This window comes from Hyperolius riggenbachi, chromosome 3, assembly GCF_040937935.1.
Source record: "Hyperolius riggenbachi isolate aHypRig1 chromosome 3, aHypRig1.pri, whole genome shotgun sequence".
In the NCBI taxonomy this organism is placed as follows: Eukaryota; Metazoa; Chordata; class Amphibia; order Anura; family Hyperoliidae; genus Hyperolius; species Hyperolius riggenbachi.
The window spans coordinates 332,444,065-332,464,021 of record NC_090648.1 but is presented as its reverse complement, the minus strand read 5'-3'; the positions used below and the strand labels follow the sequence as shown (position 1 = coordinate 332,464,021).

Genomic DNA, 19,957 nt, shown 5'->3' with positions numbered 1-19,957 from the left:
ATATACCTACTACCTGTTGTGTTTACTTAACCCACCTCATCACTGCACATAACTACCTGTTGTGTTGAGTAAACCCAGCTCACTGCATACACCTACTACCTGTTGTGTTGAGTGAACCCAGCTTACTGCATATACCTACTACCTGTTGTGTTTACTTAACCCACCTCATCACTGCACATAACTACCTGTAGTGTTGAGTGAACCCAGCTCACTGCATATACCTACTACCTGTTGTGTTGAGTGAACCCAGCTCACTGCATATACCTACTACCTGTTGTGTTTACTTAACCCACCTCATCACTGCACATAACTACCTGTAGTGTTGAGTGAACCCAGCTCACTGTATACACCTACTACCTGTTGTGTTGAGTGAACCCAGCTCACTGCATATACCTACTACCTGTTAGGTTGAGTGAACCCAGCTCACTGCATATACCTACCTGTTGTGTTTACTTAACCCACCTCATCACTGCACATAACTACCTGTTGTGTTGAGTGCACCCAGCTCACTGCATATACCTACTACCTGTTGTGTTGAGTGAACCCAGCTCACTGCATATACCTACTACCTGTTGTGTTGAGTGAACCCAGCTCACTGCATATACCTACTACCTGTTGTGTTTACTTAACCCACCTCATCACTGCACATAACTACCTGTAGTGTTGAGTGAACCCAGCTCACTGCATATACCTACTACCTGTTGTGTTGAGTGAACCCAGCTCACTGCATATACCTACTACCTGTTGTGTTGAGTGAACCCAGCTCACTGCATATACCTACTACCTGTTGTGTTTACGTAACCCACCTCATCACTGCACATAACTACCTGTTGTGTTGAGTGAACACAGCTCACTGTATATACCTACTACCTGTTGTGTTGAGTGAACCCAGCTCACTGCATATACCTACTACCGGTTGTGTTTACTTAACCCACCTCATCACTGCACATAACTACCTGTTGTGTTGAGTAAACCCAGCTCACTGCATACACCTACTACCTGTTGTGTTGAGTGAACCCAGCTCACTGCATATACCTACTACCTGTTGTGTTTACGTAACCCACCTCATCACTGCACATAACTACCTGTTGTGTTGAGTGAACCCAGCTCACTGCATATACCTACTACCTGTTGCATTTACTTAACCCACCTCATCAGTGCACATAACTACCTGTTGTGTTGAGTAAACCCAGCTCACTGCATATACCTAGCATCCCCCCGAGATGGACAAAATGGACAAACCAGGTAGAGGAAGAGGTAGAGGCAGACCCAGAGGAAGGCCACCAGGCACCGGCAGGTCTGTGCGAGGTGGTGTTGCTGTGATTTCGTGCGGACCTGCCCCAAAATACAGTGCTCAGAAGAAGGCACGTGCCATCACTTCCCAAAATCGTGAGGAGGTGATTGAGTATTTAACACAGAACACCTCATCTCCCGCAGCCACCAGCGCTACAACAAGCACCACATCTGCTGCATTTGACACTTCACAGGAGTTATTTGGTGGTGGTGGTGGTGAAATCACCGATTCACAGCCACTACTGCAACAACAAGAAGAAGGCGCAGGTACACCACCTCCTACGTCTGAGTTAGGTGGCGATAGTATGGACGTAACGTGTGTGGATGTGGATGATGGACCACCTGAAGTTGGTACAGTTGAGGAGGTTTCTGAGGAAAGCGCAGCTGGCCAGGAGGATTATGATGACGATTATACGGATACCACATATGTTCCCGGTAGAGGAGATAACCAGCGGGACAGTTCAGAGGAGGATTCAGAGAGGACTAGGAGGAGACGACTCCATGATAGAAGCAGAGGGAGCTGCTGGGGGCAGTGTCCGGCGCCATGTATCGCCAGCTATGGCCAGACAGCGAACATGCCCTTCATCGTCAGCTGCTGATGCCACCGTAGCGCCATCAGCCCAGGGGGGCTCAGCGGTTTGGAAATTTTTTAACGTGTGTGTCTCAGATCGGAGCAAAGCCATCTGTTGTCTCTGCCAGCAAAAATTGAGCCGTGGAAAGGCCAACTGTCACGTAGGGACAAGTGCTTTACGAAGGCACCTGGAGAGAAGGCACAAACAGCTATGGCAAGAACACTTGAGGAAAAGCAGCACCCCTCAAAAGACAAGCCGCGGAGAACAACCGCGGCAGCCGTCACAGGGGGCTTCTGCTGCTCCACGTTCCCATGGTATTGTTCGTGGCTGGGGGGAGGAAGAATGGATACACTTTTAAACAATTTAAAAATACAACCATCTAAACTTTCAAACAATTTAAAAATACAACCATCTAAACTTTCAAACAATTTAAAAATACAACCATCTAAACTTTCAAACAATTTAAAAATACAACCATCTATCATCTTCAAAAAATTTAAAAAAAGGGCAAAAAAACTTGCCCTCCGTAAAACATTCTTGGCAAATGCTTTCGACTTGGTTTGTCTTCCGCTGGCTCAAGGGTCCATCTGACCACAGATGCCTGGTCTGCAAAGCACGGTCAGGGCAGCTACAGCATGGGTCTCAGCAGGCTCCCACTTCGGGCCGGAATCCAACCTTCATTCCCCGCGGTGACAATGGCAGACTTGCCCTCCATAACGGATTCCTGTTAAAGGATTTAAAGTTATTTCATTTCAAATACACAGCAGGGCCTCGAAAGTCCGCCTCCTGTATTGTTATTTTTGGTCACTACCTCGGGGCGGGCGGGCGTGCATGCCTGCCTGCTGCCCTCCTTGGATGTGTAGTGGTAGCCGTTGCTCAGGCTCCACACCGGATTCAAACCCCTCATTCCCCGGCCATTACCCGGGGTCACAATGGCAGACTTGCCCGCCTCCACAGGATTCTCATTGTAGCGGTACTGAACAAGTACACAGCAAGTAGAAAATGTAATTTAATAACAAAACGTAAGCTTTTTAACAATGCCATGGAAAGTTGAGAAGGAAGTCACACATTACCTGACATCACTGAGTGAGAAGAGCAATCTCGCCATGTTGCGCAGTAGTCCAGCATGGCCGTCACTACACAAACAGCTGTTTGCGGTGCGTTACACAGTGAGTTTGGTGTGTCAGTGTGAAGCAGTACTCTAATTACACTCCCTGATTGATGTATACACATGCAAGATGTTTGAAAGCACGTTAGGCCTGCAATTTAGCATTCAATGTGATTTCTGCCCTTAAAACGCTGCTTTGCGTCACATCCAGATTTTTCCCCGGGACTTTTGGCATGTATCCCACTCCGCTATGCCCCCCTCCAGGTGTTAGACCCCTTGAAACATCTTTTCCATCACTTTTGTGGCCAGCATAATTTTTTCTATTTTTCAAAGTTCACCTCTCCATTGAAGTCTATTGCGGTTCGCGAATCGAACCTTCCGCGGAAGTTCGCGAACCCGGTTCGCGAACCGAAAATTGGAGGTTCGCGACATCTGTAGTTTACATCTGTAGTGTCAGTCTCAGCTGCTCCCCCGCCTCCTGCATAGCTCCGGTCCCTGCCCCCGTCCCTTCCCTCCAATCAGCAGGGAGGGAAGGGATGCAGGCGGGGACTGGAGTTCTGCAGGAGGCGGGGAGAGCAGCAGACTCACACTATAGAGATAAACACAGCCAGCTCTGACAAGCTGTTTGTCAGCAGCGTGGCTGTGATTTATGAGGGATTGCAGAGTGCGGGGGGACCTTAGGGGGGTTTGGGATAGCAACAGAGGCTGGGCTGTATAGGCAGATCCAGCCTCTGTATGCAGATAATATTCTTCAAACCCACCTCGGGTTCTCTTAAAAGTGAACCAAACACCATTTTTAGCACGACATCTCAATAGCACATTAAAAAATGCATGCCATCAATGTTGTTCATTAATTAAAAAAAAACTTCAATTTTACCTCTTCCTTTTACATTTAAAAGTTTAGCAGAGTATTTTAGTACCCTACTTCCTAGGCCTGCCTGACCGCAGAAATTTCAGGCAGATAAGGACTTATACAATTATTTTATCAGCACATTATACAATTATTTTATCAGCACATTAACCAGCCCTCGCCATCCTGTCAGCGGTGGCTGGATGGTATAATGGTTAAAGGGACTCTGAGCAGTGCAGTAACTATGGAAAGATGCATATCATTTTAAAGCTCTCTTTCTCCTCTTTCCAATGATATATAAACCGCCACCCTATGCCTTTTAGTTTTCGCTATTTTCGCGATCGAAATCTCGGCCACTGCAATTTCGATCGCAAAAATAGCAAAAACTAAAAGGCATAGGGTGGCAGTTTATCTATCATTGGAAAGAGGAGAAAGAGAGCTTCAAAATGATATGCATCTTTCCATAGTTACATTGTATTACACAGGACGACTTTTCTCCAAAGTCGGCAGTTCAATTCAGCACAATGCAATGAAATATAAGGAACCCAGGGGGATATAATTACAAACATCATGCCGGTAGGTGTGAGGATATAATTAATTAGTTGTGGATATGCTTAAAGGCATACCCACAGGCACTGCTCGGAGTCCCTTTAAGGGCTCTGCCTCTGACACAGGAGACCAGGGTTCGAATCTTGGCTCTGCCTGTTCAGTAAGCACCTATTCAGTAGGAGACCTTAGGCAAGTCTCTCTAACACTGCTACTGCCTATAGGGCGCGTCCTAGTGGCTGCAGCTCTGGCGCTTTGAGTCCGCCAAGCACAATATACATTTTATTTGTCTTGTCAAATGATGCTGTATGCTGCTGATTGTCTTCAGAGCCAGGCTCTCCTCCTAGGTCCCCCTCCTGCTACTGTGCGCTCTGCTGCTGACAACTCCTCCCTCCCTTCCCACAGAGAACCACAGCTGCAGCAAGAATGATAGCAGCAGATGGCAAACACTCACTCACCTATCCATGATCCAAGCGATAGAGATCCTGTCATCTGAAACCCATCTGTCCAGGGTCGGACTGGGACACCAAGGGCCCACCAAGGAAGTTTCAGCCTGGGGCCCACCCCCCTCTCCTCCTCCCCCCCCCCCCCCATTTTGGGCTCACATACACATGTACTCTAGAAATTTTGCATGACTTTATGGTAGGGAATAGATTGTGAGCAATTCTGAGGACAGTCTCCAATAGGGATATGTCTAAATGCGGCGCGCGCACAAAATAAGTAGCGGCGTTATTCACAGAGATTAGGTCTGACCAGATACATTTTAGATAAAATATTCAAGTAGTTACATGCCTCATGATAATTCATCAAGTAGTCAAATGGCAGCAGATACCCCCGCAAAATGCAATCAGGTTGACGGCAGATACCCCCACACAATGCAATCAGATTGGTGGCAGATACCCCCACAAAATGCAATCAGGTTGACGGCAGATACCCCCACACATTGCAATCAGGTTGACGGCAGATACCCCCACAAAATGCAATCAGGTTGACGGCAGATACCCCCACAAAATGCAATCAGTTTGGCTGCAGATACCCCCACACAATGCAATCAGGTTGGTGGCAGATACCCCCACACAATGCAATCAGGTTGGTGGCAGATACCCCCACAAAATGCAATCAGGTTGACGGCAGATACCCCCACACAATGCAATCAGGTTGACGGCACATACCCCCACAAAATGCAATCAGGTTGATGGCAGATACCCCCACAAAATGCAATCAGTTTGGCTGCAGATACCCCCACACAATGCAATCAGGTTGGTGGCAGATACCCCCACACAATGCAATCAGGTTGGCTGCAGATACCCCCACAAAATGCAATCAGGTTGTCTGCAGATACCCCCACAAAATGCAATCAGGTTGGCTGTAGATACCCCCACAAAATGTAAACAGGTTGGCTGCAGATACCCCCACAAAATGCAAACAGGTTGGCTGCAGATACCCCCACAAAATGCAATCAGGTTGGCTGCAGATACCCCCACACAATGCAATCAGGTTGGCTGCAGATACCCCCACACAATGCAATCAGGTTGGTGGCAGAGATACCCCCACACAATGCAATCAGGTTGGTGGCAGAGATACCCCCACACAATGCAAGTCCCCCCCAGCTTGGAAGGGGGGGCAGAGGGCACAGATCAGCGGGCACAGATCAGCGGGGAAGCCTCCCCCTCCCCCTCCCTCACCTAGGGGCCCCCCCTTCCGTGCACCCCCCTCTTCCAGAAGTGCAGCCAGCAGCGAGCGGAGAATAGCTTACCGAGCTTCAGATGATGCTATCTCCTCTCCGCTCTGCATTCCGCTGCTGCCCTGCTGGTCTCTGTCTCCTGTAGTGACGCTGTCCAATCACGCTCTCGCAGGAAGTACTGCGAGAGCGTGATTGGACAGCGTCACTACAGCAGACAGAGACCAGCAGGGCAGCGGCATGCGGACTCGGAGCGTAGCGGAGCTAGCATCATCTCTGTAGCTATTCTCCGCTCGCTGCTGGCTGCACTTCTGGAGGAGGGGGGTGCGTGGAAGGGGGGGCCCCTAGGTGAGGGAGGGGGGGACGCTTCCCCCCCTCCCCGCCGCTCTGTGCCCAATTCCCCCCCCTTCCAAGCTGTGCCCCCCTCCCTCTTAGCTCTGGGGCCCCCAGGAGGAGGGGCAGTCGGGGCCCACCGATGGGACCATCGGTGGTTCGGTGGCTCAGTCTGAGCCTGCATCTGTCTCTTCTACAGTGCAGCCGCTCGCTCTGAACTTCCTGATTCTCAGATCAGACAGGAAGTAGGAAGTAGTAATAGTAGTAGTAACAGAGCGGCAGCACTCTAGAGGAGACAGATGGGCTCCGGATGACGGGACCTCTATTGCTTGGATCGCAATAGGTGAATGTGAGTCATCTGGTGCTGTCATTCTCCCCCGCTTCGGCTGTCTTCTCTGCTGGACTATCGTATTCACTGGGATGGAGGCTGCATGGTGGCTGTCTAGTTTGGGAGGAAATTGGTTGTTCCGTGGTGGGGGTGGTTAGCATGTAATTCTGTCTGGGGAACGGCTTGGCGGTGTCCAGAGCTTTCTGCTATTGCCAGGCTGTAGATGCAGGGGGAAAGTTCTGCTGCTGTGATATCTGACGCCCTCTTCACAGGGGTGCCCCAGCCCTTGAGTGCAAATGTCCCAGCCATTCATCTCTCACTCTGCATTTTGCCGCTGCTATTCCCTGCATTGTGCACCCACAGAGGAAAGCGGGCTATTGCCCATAGCAACCAGTAGCTCGGCTGTCCCGGTGTGTGTGGCAGGTTGCTGTGCAGCTGCATCTTCTTATTCTATTACGTCATGATGGGGGGGGGGGGGGGGGCCCAAATCAGTTACTTTGCTTAGGGCCCCATTTTAGCCTTAATCCGGCTCTGAGCGCATGTGCCTCGCTCTGACTGGAAGTTTTGAGCGGGGACTACAGGGGCAGCGTAGAGGGTAGGCTAACCACAAGAAGGGGCCACAAAGTGCCTGAGAACATGAAGAATATACAAGTATCCATAACTTTGACTTTAGTTTCGCCTCAGGTAAGTTTATTTTAACTATTAATACTTTATAAAATCTACTTTTAGGTGTTTCAAACATTTACATTTCAGCTAGATGTGTTCTTGTTTAATTTCAGGTACAAAAAGTCACACATGAGAAAGCGGTATTTAAACAACTGATATCTGGCACGATGTATGCATTCAGTATATCTACAGAAAAAGAACTGTTTAGAGACAGTGTGCCTGTTGCTATAGAAATTCAGACAAGTGAGTATTTAGCCTTCACAGCTGATGGCTTCTCTGGTACAATGTATGGTTCATGTCTCAATATCCTCATTACTAGTGATAAGCAATACAATTCTCCTGATACGACAATCTCCACTGACCCGGGAAGAGAATAATTGATCCTATTAAAACTATCAGCTGCTCATTAATTAACTGGCAGCTGGTTAATTAGCCATCAGTTTGAGGCTTATGATTGACTCCCTGGGTCAGTGGAAATGTGTATACAATTCATTCGCTACACAACTTGCACAGTATGAATGGACCCATAAAGATCATCAGCTACTGTGAAAAAACATGCTGTTAAAAGCAGAGAAATCATTATTATAATTATTGATTTATAAAGTGCCAAATATTCAGTGGCGCTGTACAAAGTAGGAAAACATCAAGGGATACATAATGATACAGACAATTGCGAACGTTTTTTCTAAAATGCCCTGAAAGCGGCTACACCATGCTTCTTTATGGTGTAGTTTAGATTGGAGCTTTCCGTCCGCGTTCCGCTCAGAAAAGCGGTGCATGGGCCATTTTTGAGGTGATTTTGCCTCAATGGAAGGTATAGGAAAAAAACGCAAATGCTCACAAAATCTCTTTGTGCAGCGATTGCATTCGCGTTTCTAAGAATAAATACATTGTATTTATTGTTTTCCGGATATAAGAGTTCACTTCCTGACTAACGTCAGGAAGTGAAAAATTGCAATCGTTTGGCAAAACCGCTTAGGAAAGCGGTTCCCCCCCCAAAAAAGTGCGCAGGAAATCACGGAAAACAAAAATGCGTCAAAAACGCCAAAAGCGTACAGACATGCGGACGGAACGCAATGTAAACAAGGCCTTAGGTCTTATTTCCACTAGTTCTGCATCAGTTTTTCTGCAGTCAGATTTCTAAATGTGGCCATTTAGTGCCTGTTTCCACTACACACAGATTCTGGATGCAAAAAAACTGACTCCAATGAAAGCCTTTTAGCCTGTTTCCACTAAACGAAATTTGCAGAATTCTGCATCATGCATTGTTTCCCATACAAGGAACACGTTAGTGGAAACAGGCCCATAGACATTCATTGGAGTCCGTTTTTCTGCATTTAAAATCTGATGCAGAAATCTGCAACAAGCCATCCATGATTTTTCTGCATCACAAAAATTGCGTTTAGTGGAAACAGTCCCATAGGCATTTATTGGAGTCTTTTCTGCATCCAGAATCTGAAACAGAGCAAAACATATATATTAAAAACATTAATATAATGTATCAAACAGCAAGTACCAGCACCTTACAGAGAAAAACCCCTGAAGTAAGGGTGAAGACATAGGCCTCAATTCACTAAGCTTTATCAAACACTTTATCAAACGTTTGATAATTTACCTCATGGGTAAAATCTAATTTTGAATTCACTAAGGTGTTATATATTTATCGAATGTTTTATCGATAAAACGTTCAATAAATCTTTAACACCTTAGTGAATTCAAAATTAGATTGTACCCATGAGGTAAATTATCAAACGTTTGATAAAGTGTTTTGATAAAGCTAGGTTCACAGTGTTCAGTTGCATAACTCACACGTTATAATGACTGTGAACTGCAATGGAGAATGGTCATAGACTTTAATACAAAGCCTGCATGCAGCGAGTTAGAAAAACTCAATCGCTTACTGTGAACAGGCCCATAGAATTGCATTGGCATTGAGTTGACATGCAGAATTATTCTGCAACGCAACTGACCACTGTGAACAGGGCCTAAGGGTCTTCACACTAGTCAAGAGAAATAAAGTGTCAAGGCACCAGGAGGGTAATAAGAGTAAAAAGATAAGAGTATCCAATAGAAGAGGAAATGTCTCCTCCAATAAGAAGGTAAAGGTGTAACGAATAGCCAATTGACCGGTAAATATTGGTCCAATCGCTACACCAAGGAAAAAGAAAAGGTGTGACAGGGGACCAATTGACTAGTAAATTTCGGTCTGAAGGTTACACCAATAATTGATAAGTGATGACATTCTATTGACCCACAATGGTTGCAACAAACACATAGGACCTATAAATTTTGGCCCCAATGTTGCAAGCAGGTAAGTTTAGCCCACAGAGGTATGTTAAATAGCCCCATCAAGATAAAGTGTATAGGTTATAGTCATGAACTGTGAACTACACACTATCTTCACCCTTACTTTGGGGGTTTTTCTCTGTAAGGTGCTGGTACTTGCTGTTTGATACATTGGCCTCAATTCACTAAGATCATGCTGGAGATAATAAGGCAAGAGAAAACTTACCTCCACACAGTGAGAGAGTTATCTTATCTCTTCATTCCTTACGTTAGCTCCTCTGTAGTTAATTTACCTCCTCTGTAGTTAATTGACCTCCTCTGTAGTTATTTTCACAAGTAGTTAATTAACAGCCTGTCTTTAACTCGGGAGTTATTTTAAGGATTGAAGAGGTTACAGAAGAGTTAACTTTAGGTTTGCCTGAGGTAAAATGTTTCCTGAATACTACATGCCTTATCACCATGGTAACAACTCTAGAAACGTTATTAAAGACAGGAGATAAGCTTAGTGAATTGAGGCAATTATATTAATGTTTTTAATATGAATGTTTTGTTCTGTTTCTTTGTAGAAAGTGCTGTACTGTATACAGTGGCCTGACGAAGGGCATTGTGCACCCGAAACGAGCGTGTCGTTGCCTAAATACTATTGCTGAATGCATTAAAGAGGCACTTAAGCCTAGTAAAAAAAATGAGTTTTACTCACCTGGGGCTTCCCTCAGCCCCCTGCAGCCGATCGGTGCCCTCGCCATGTCTCTGCGATGCTCCAGTCCCCAGCGGCGACCACTTCCGGTTTTGCCGTCAGGACCTAACAGGCATGGGAACACGAGTGATTCTTCGCGTTCCCAGCCAAAATATCGCCCCCTATGCTGCTATTGCGGCTATTGCCGCCATTGCGGGAATTATTTGCATCTCATTAACCATCTCTAATTGCCACTTCCTGTAGGTGTGCTTCATTAAGTATACTGCACCTTAAAGCATAACTTTACCCTGAGCTGCTTAGTTACTCTGTTGTACTTGTCCAAGCCCTATTTCATACAGCCTTATCAATCCCTGCCATGTACTGATGAGGACCAAAAGTCCGAAACAGGCTGTCTACATGTGGGTTTGATATGGCTGTGTAAAACTTAAAGCTATAGGCTTGCTATACACCAGCGGTTCTGGATGCTTGCTTGGCTTAACAAGGGCGAAAAGGGATAATTTGCATATTTAGTAGTAGTGCATTGTGGGTAACCACAAATGTTCATTTATAACTGAATTATTGCAAATTTCCTTCTGTTTTAAGAAGGCAATTACACCAAGCTTTGCTTTTTTAGTAGGAGGGCCTTTTGGTTCCTTTTATCCCCCTATACATTCCTAGTAGTTTGGGTCACCCTGAGCTGTTGGGTTACTCTGTTAAAGCATAACTGTCAGGCATAAAATCAAAAATCAATTATTTATTTATATCTATAGGGCAGCACGGTGGCTTAGTGGTTAGCGCTCTCGCCTTGCAGCGCTGGGTCCCTGGTTCGAATCCCAGCCAGGGCACTATCTGCAAAAGAGTTTTGTATGTTCTCTCCGTGTCCGCGTGGGTTTCCTCCGGGCACTCCGGTTTCCTCCCACATTCCAAAAACATACGGATAAGTTAATTGGCTGCCCCCTAAAAATTGGCCCTAGACTTACACTACATAATATAGACATATGGCAATGGTAGGGATTAGATTGTGAGCTCCTTTGAGGGACAGTTAGTGACAAGACAATATATATATATATATATATACACTGTACAGCGCTGCGTAATATGTCGGCGCTATATAAATACTAAATAATAATAATAATAATAATAATATCTGGTAAAAAAGTAATAAGGATGCTAACTGGGCAATCCAAAAGTTAAAAATCAAGGGCTCGTTCACACTAGGGGCGTTTTTTGGAATTTTTTAGATAAGCTGCTCTGACTGATGTCTGACTGGAGTAGCCCCATTTGTTTCAGGTGTGTGATTCAGATACTACTGATGTCAGGTAACTGGTATTGTTTAAAAGGAAATAAAGCAGCCTCCCTATCCCTCTCACTTCAGGTGTCCTTTAGGAGCTCCTCCACTGGCACTGAATTTTGAAATGTTTATGTAATTCTTGTCAAAACCGTATTTGTGCATGAGATGGATGCCAGGAAATGCCTTCATCTCTATGTACTGTATTATTAGCTCTTATCAGTCCCTCTCAGTGCTTCGAGGGATGCTGACCTTGCTTGTAACGTGAAAATCTCACCTTCACCTATGAAAATCTGTATTTCTCATGTACTGAAGAATTATGTGATGAGATTTTAACATTCAATTTTCTTTATCTTTAACAAGTTCCAAGTGTAGTTGAATCTATACACTTCACAACAACTAGAGTCTCAGTAAATGTGACATGGGAAGCATCCGGAGGGTTTGATGGCCATATAGTTTCGCTAACTTCTGACAACACCAACAGAACAGAAAGCCTGCCACAGCACAAAAGGTATTGCAATGAAATGCTGATTTTTGTTCTTGGTACTGTATATGTGGAAGCTATGATGCTGTACATTGCTCATTATAATCCACTCTAACAAGGACCTAAAAGTGACAACACCACACCTACCGTATTTTTCGGACTATAAGACGCACTTTTTATTCCCCAAAACTGGGGGGAAAAAGTCAGTGCGTCTTATAGTGCGAATACACGATTTTGGGACCATCAGAGCACCTACCGATCCAGCCGGCAGCGGGGTCCTCTCATCCCCCTCTGCCAGTGATCCCCAGAGCAGGCGGTATCAGCGGCGGGGACAGTTATCAGAAAGTGGCAGTGTCTGCATGATCAAGGCATCCCTCCACCCGCGGACACGAGACATCAATGAGCGCCGATGTGTGCTGATCGAAGCCGCCATCCACCCGCGGACTAAAGACACTGCATACCAGCCTGCAGCACGTGCAATGCTTTCCTCTACCTCCCGTGTCCCTCCAGCTGCAGCCGCTTTTACAATCATGCCGCTCTACTCAATACCGGCTTCTCCGTACTTCCTGGTTGGTGATGTAATGTCACTACGTGATCTGGAGCGCACGTGCGCTCCGGATCACGCAGTGACTTTACATCACCAACCAGGAAGTACGGAGAAGCCGGTATTGAGTAGAGCGGCATGATTGTAAAAGCGGCTGCAGCTGGAGGGACACGGGAGGCAGAGGAAAACATTGCACGTGCTGCAGGCTGGTATGCAGTGTCTTATGTCCGCGGGTGGATGGAGGCTTCGATCAGCACACATCGGCGCTCATTGATGTCTCGTGTCCGCGGGTGGAGGGATGCCTTGATCATGCAGACACTGCTGCTTGCTTGGATGGCAGATCGGCGTTCATTGATGTCTCGTGTCCGCGGGTGGAGGGATGCCTTGATCATGCAGACACTGCCGCTCCCTGATGTCTTATGCCCACGGGTGGATGGCTGAGTGAGTAATGCTGCCAGCACTTGGTATATTGGAGGGAGTCTCTGCAACACTATCCATATCGGAGGGAGGGGGGCTTGCCAGTGTCTTTGCTCAATGTAATTGGGGTGGGGGCAGGGGATCACTGTACATGGGGGTATTACTGTAATTGGGGTGGGGGCAGGGGATTACTGTACATGGGGGTATTACTTTAATTGGGGTGGGGCAGGGGATTACTGTACATGGGGGGTATTACTGTGTTGGGGATAACAGAAACAGTTTGGGTAGAGAAGCTCCACAAGATGCCCCTGCCATGGACGCACCTGGTTTAGTGTAATTTTTTTTCCCTTGGTTTTTGTCCTCTAAACCTAGGTGCGTCTTATGGTCCGGAGCGTCTTATAGTCCGAAAAATACGGTATATGCACAAGCCTGCATTGGAAAGTTCAAAGATTGTTATTTATAATTTAGTTTATGATATGGATAATGGAGGATTATGAAGAACTAGGAACACATTACCATTGTTATGGAAAGATGGAGTTGCAAATGCTGGCAATAATAAAAACATTAAGTATGGCGGAATATTTTGCTTTTGGAATGCTCAAGAAAAAAAAAGTGAGCGGATCATTTCATATCAGATTGCTGCAAATTTCATATTGAGCAACTGTAGAGAATTGTTATAGTAGGTAAAACAGAGACACCAAGAAGATTAAAATACACTAAAAACAGTTTAAAAGGGAGGTAGTGGTAGACTATCCTTCAGGTAGAAACAGTTTTATTTAGGCTAAAAATTCTCCTCTTGTGACGCATTTTGGAGTACACTCCTGCTTCTTCAGGCAAATTGTGGGAGTACCTTAGGCCAACAATCCACAAGCTTGGCACCTCTGGAGACTACCATCACCTCTGAAGGCTAACACTACTTCCCTTATAAACTGTTTTAGTGAATTTTAATCCTGTTGACGCCTCTGTTTTACCCACTATTACATTCTTCATCGTCCACCCTTTTGGGATGGATGTTACCCCTACTCCCTGATATTTTACAGTGAGCAACTTCTTAACCTGAGTGGGGTCAGGTTCATTGTCCCCACTTAAGAAGGATATGAGAGACAACACTGAAGCCTTGAAGATGGGACACTGAGATGAGGAAAAGGAAGCTGCATCATTGGAGTGCAGAGAAGTGAGTTACTACTCTGTAGACTCCAATCCATTCACCACTTTATCACCAGACAGGGCCCAAGGTAGCTTCCTAGCTTTCTTTGTGGGTAATTCTGCCCTGGTCACCAATAATAAACTTTTTTGCATTAGTAACAACATTACTTGTTCATCATATATTAGAGGTCATGTAGAAGGTGCATCTGTTACATTTGGCATTAAGGCAATAAAGGCATTTGGCATTTGGGAAAGCTAAGTAATGGTAAGATGTGCTTACTGCTATTCTACAATATTAACCCTGTTATGCTATTTTATTGGTGATTTCAGCACTTTCCCCATCAATATATTAACCTTTCCTTGCTGTTGTCTATCCCTGATCTGTTTTCTTTATCCTAATCTCTCTGTGATGTTAACTCTTTCCTGATGCCTAACCATCTAGCTCCAAAAACTAAAAGTAACCTTTCCTCACCTTTCCCCTAGCCCTAACCCCTAACCCCAACTGATAAATCTAATTCAGTGCTGTCCAACTCAAGTCACTTGAGAGCTGAGTGAGGACCTCACGCATTTTTGGCTCAAAAATGCTCAAACTAATTGATAGGATTGAATCAGGTAAGGTGTGGTTCATCAGGTAGAACAAGTTTCTCCATTTCTCTGTCCATCCGAAACACTGGCATGGACATGGCCCTCGAGAACTGGAGTTTGACAGCACTGATCTAACCTTTTCTCATCTTCAGTGCCTGGCATTTCAGCTATATTATCATAGCCAGTGCCATTGGCCAAAATTAAAAACCTTATTACTAAAAATGTATTACAGCCTATCATTTCCATGACATGACAGACATTCCCTGTGCTGCAATCAACTGATTCCCATGTAGCTCCTGTCTGATAACAGTGGCTCTTTTGCGGTTGCAGGTGGCATACTTTCACTGAACTTACACCAGGAACTGATTATGACATTGGAATTATAAACACTTGTGGATTGAAGAAAAGCTCTTTAGCCATTATAAGAGTTGTTACAGGTATGAATAAGCCAATATTGATAAATATTCTGTGATGCATCACCCTCTTTGCTCCTAACTTATGTCTTCTCTCTTAACTTTATGTTCTAGTCCCTGACCCACCTTCTGCTCTGCAGATTCTGGGACAAGAAGAACACTCCATTTACTTATCGTGGGAACTTCCTCGAGGAGGATATGAACATTTTCAGGTAAACTATTCAATTTTATGTAAAAGCTATAGATTTTTTGTTTATATCTTTCTATTCTATGCATAACTCAGGATTTATATAGTATAATATATTCAAGATTTCTACTGACATTTTGTCTATTATCTAATGGTGCAATGAGGTAAAACAGGCACATTAAATTAACATCAAGAACAAATCAATAGAGTTGGGCCGAACCTCCGATTTTCGGTTCGCGAACCGGGTTCGCGAACTTTCGCGAAAGGTTCGGTTCGCGTTAAAGTTCGCGAACCGCAATAGACTTCAATGGGGATGCGAACTTTGAAAAAAAAAAAATAATTATGCTGGCCACAAAAGTGATGGAAAAGATGTTTCAAGGGGTCTAACACCTGGAGGGGGGGATGGCGGAGTGGGATACATGCCAAAAGTCCCCGGGAAAAATCTGGATTTGACGCAAAGCAGCGTTTTAAGGGCAGAAATCACATTGAATGCTAAATGACAGGCCTAAAGTGCTTTCAAACATCTTGCATGTGTATACATCAATCAGGTAGTGTAATTAAGGTACTGCTTCACACTGACACACCAAACTCATCGTGTAACGCACCGCAAACAGCTGTTTGTGTAGTGACGGCCGTGCTTTACTGGTGCGCACCATGGCGAGAGTGCAGGTTTTGGTGGCTTTACAGCCCATATGGTCACCTGGCTGATGTAGCTGAATGACAGAACAGTGAATGTCCAGCTGATCAAATTTGGTCTGACCACAATGAGGCAACGACCTTATTATCATGGGTGTGCCCCCCGAGACACTCATCTAGGCGCCGGTCATTGCTCCATTGTGATACGCAAGCCCCTTCACCACGGCAAGGTAATGATCACGAAGGGAAATGGGCGCATGTACATGCCTTTTCTTTTGTTGTTGCAGCTGCCCGCAGTGCAGCCAGAAAAATTAGGCAGTCATGTACACGCGCCCGAAAGATTATTACAGCGGCCGCTGCTAGCAGCGGCCTAAAAAATTCAGCAATCCGCCTGGAGTCCCGGACCCTGTTGGTGGTGGCGGAGAAGGTAGTCAAGCGGCCTGCAGGCAGACATGCTGTGTGGAGGGACTGGGAGCGACTTAGTCTTCTTGGGGCAGGCCAGGCAGCCAGTCACACGGCGTGCAGGCAGAGATGCTGTATGTGCGGGGACTGACTTAGTCTTGGGGCGGGCAGCAGCCCTCCGGGATCCATGCCTCATTCATTTTGATAAAGGTGAGGTACTTAACACTTTTGTGACTTAGGCGACTTCTCTTCTCTGTGACAATGCCTCCAGCTGCGCTGAAGGTCCTTTCTGAGAGGACGCTTGCGGCAGGGCAGGAGAGAAGTTGGATGTCAAATTGGGACAGCTCTGGCCACAGGTCAAGCCTGCGCACCCAGTAGTTCAAGGGTTCCTCATCGCTGTTCACAGCAGTGTCTACATCCACACTTAAGGCCAGGTAGTCGGCTACCTGCCGTTCCAGGCGTTGGTGGAGGGTGGATCCGGAAGGGCTACGGCGAGGCGTTGGACTAAAGAACGTCCGCATGTCCGACATCACCATGAGATCGCTGGAGCGTCCTGTCTTTGACTGCGTGGACACGGGAGGAGGATTAGTGGCAGTGGTACCTTGCTGGCGTTGTGCCGTCACATCACCCTTAAAGGCATTGTAAAGCATAGTTGACAGCTGGTTCTGCATGTGCTGCATCCTTTCCACCTTCCGGTGAGTTGGTAACAGGTCCGCCACTTTGTGCCTGTACCGAGGGTCTAGTAGTGTGGCCACCCAGTACAGCTCATTCCCCTTGAGGTTTTTTATACGGGGGTCCCTCAACAGGCAGGACAGCATAAAAGACGACATCTGCACAAAGTCGGATCCAGTACCCTCCATCTCCTCTTGCTCTTCCTCAGTGACGTCAGGTAAGTCAACCTCCTCCCCCCAGCCGCGAACAATACCACGGGAAGATTGAGCAGCACAAGCCCCTTGCGATGCCTGCTGAGGTTGTTCTCCTGCCGCTGTCCCCTCCTCCTCCTCCTCCTCCTCCCCCAAAGAAACACCTTGCTCATCCTCTGAGTCTGATTCGTCTTCTGCACACGACTTCTCTTCTTCCTCCTCCTCCCCCCTCTGTGCTGCCGCAGGTGTTGAGGAAACAGCTGGGTCTGATGAAAATTGGTCCCATGCCTGTTCCTGCCGTAACGGTTCCTGGTCACGCTCATTCACAGCTTCATCCGCCACTCTACGCACAGCACGCTCCAAGAAGTAAGCGTAGGGAATTAAGTCGCTGATGGTGCCCTCACTGCGGCTCACCAGGTTGGTCACCTCCTCAAACGGCCGCATGAGCCTGCATGCATTCTCCATCAGTGTCCAGTTGTCGGGCCAGAACATCCCCATCTTCCCAGACTGTTTCATTCTACTGTAGTTGTAGAGGTAGTGGGTCACGGCTTTCTTCTGTTCTAGCAGGCGGGAGAACATGAGCAGGGTCGAGTTCCAGCGAGTCGGGCTATCGCAAATGAGGCGTCTCACCGGCATGTTGTTTTTGTGCTGAATTTCCACAAAGCGTGCCATGGCTGTGTAAGACCGCCTCAAATGCCCACAGAACTTCCTGGCCTGCTTCAGGACATTCGCTAAGCCAGGGTACTTTGCCACAAATCTTTGAACCACTAGATTCATGACATGTGCCATGCAGGGTATGTGTGTCAGCTTCCCCATATGCAAAGCGGCAAGCAGATTGCTGCCGTTGTCGCACACCACGTTGCCTATCTCCAGGTGGTGCGGGGTCAGCCACTCATCCACCTGTTTCTTAAGAGCAGCCAGGAGAGCTGCTCCAGTGTGACTCTCCGCTTTGAGACAAGCCATGTCTAAGATGGCGTGACACCGTCGTACCTGGCATGCAGCATAGGCCCTGCGGAGCTGGGGCTGTGTAGCTGGAGAGGAGAACTGCCACTCAGCCAAGGAGGAGGAGGACAGCGAAGAGCATGTAGCAGGAGGAGAGGAGGTGGCAGGAGGCCTGCCTGCAAGCCGTGGAGGTGTCACAATTTGGTCCGCTGCGCCCTGCTTGCCATCGTTCACCACCAGGTTCACCCAATGGGCTGTGTAGGTAATGTAGCGGCCCTGCCCGTGCTTGGCAGACCAGGCATCCGTGGTCAGGTGTACCCTTGACCCAACGCTCTTCGCAAGAGATGACACCACTTGCCTCTCAACTTCACGGTGCAGTTGGGGTATGGCCTTTCTCGAAAAATAAGTGCGGCCTGGCATCTTCCACTGCGGTGTTCCGATGGCCACAAATTTACGGAAGGCCTCAGAGTCCACCAGCCGGTATGGTAACAGCTGCCGAGCTAACAGTTCCGCCACGCCAGCTGTCAGACGCCGGGCAAGGGGGTGACTGGCCGAAATTGGCTTCTTCCGCTCAAACATTTCCTTCACGGACACCTGACTGCTGCTGTGGGCAGAGGAGCAGGAACCGCTCAAGGGCAGAGGCGGAGTGGAGGAGGGTGCCTGTGAAGGTGGAAGGGAGAAAGCGGCAGAAGCAGATAATGCACCTGATGGAGGAGGAAGAGGAGAAGGAGGGTGGCTTTTCTTTTGTGTGCTGCTGCTGCTTTTGCTCAGGTGGCCATCCCATTGCTGTTTGTGCCTTTTCTCCAGGTGCCTTCGTAAGGCACTTGTCCCTACGTGAGTGTTGGCCTTTCCACGGCTCAATTTTTGTTGGCAGAGCGAACAGATGGCTTTGGTCCGATCTGAGGCACACACATTAAAAAATTTCCACACCGCTGAGCCACCCTGGGATGTGGGCACTATGGGGACCTCAGCAGCTGATGCTGAAGGGCAAGTTGGCTGGCTGTACATAGGTGGCGATACATGGTGCCGGACTCTGCCACCAGCTGTTTCTGACGAAGAGCTGCCCCAGCTTCTTTCAGCAACTTCTCTCCTCCTCCTACTCTCTGACTCCCCCTCTGAACTGTCCCCCTCTTCATCTCCTCTATTGGGTACATACAGAGGATCCCTATCATCGTCATCATCGTAATCATCCTGCCCAGCTTCGCTTGCCTCAGACAAATCCAAACATGCACCAACATCAGTAGGTCCTTCATCCTCCTTACACGTTACATCCATAATGTTGCCGCGTAACTCAGACATATGAGCTGGTGAAAATTCATCTGGCTGTAACAACAATGGCTGTGCATCAGTGATTTCACCACTAAATAATTCTTGCGAAGTGTCAAATGCAGCGGAAGTGGTGCTAGTAGTAGCACTGGTGGCTGAGCAAGATGAGGTGTTCTGTGTCGCTAAATACTCAACCACGTCCTGACAATCTTGGGAGGTGATGGGACGTGCCTTCTTCCGAGCACTGTACTGTGGGCCAGGTCCACACGAAATTACATTTACACGACCTCGCGCAGACCTGCCGGGTGGCCTTCCTCTGGCTCTGCCACTACCTCTTCCTCTACCTGTTTTGTCCATATCGGGTATGCACGGAGTGGTATATCACACTGCGTGCACTCACGTAGGTAGGTGGGTTCACTTAACTGCACAGGTATGCGCACTGATG

At 47.1% G+C, this 19,957-nt stretch overlaps 1 protein-coding gene across 1 annotated transcript in view; it reads left to right on the top strand.

The window, feature by feature from the left end:
- Nucleotides 1–19,957, top strand: part of PTPRQ (protein tyrosine phosphatase receptor type Q) — a 356,602-nt gene that overhangs the window by 21,642 nt on the left and 315,003 nt on the right. The window contains exons 5-8 of the mRNA XM_068276870.1: nucleotides 7,491–7,620; nucleotides 11,991–12,138; nucleotides 15,134–15,240; nucleotides 15,331–15,428. Coding sequence (XP_068132971.1) covers nucleotides 7,491–7,620; nucleotides 11,991–12,138; nucleotides 15,134–15,240; nucleotides 15,331–15,428 — 483 coding nt within the window. The remainder of the gene's footprint in view (nucleotides 1–7,490; nucleotides 7,621–11,990; nucleotides 12,139–15,133; nucleotides 15,241–15,330; nucleotides 15,429–19,957) is intronic.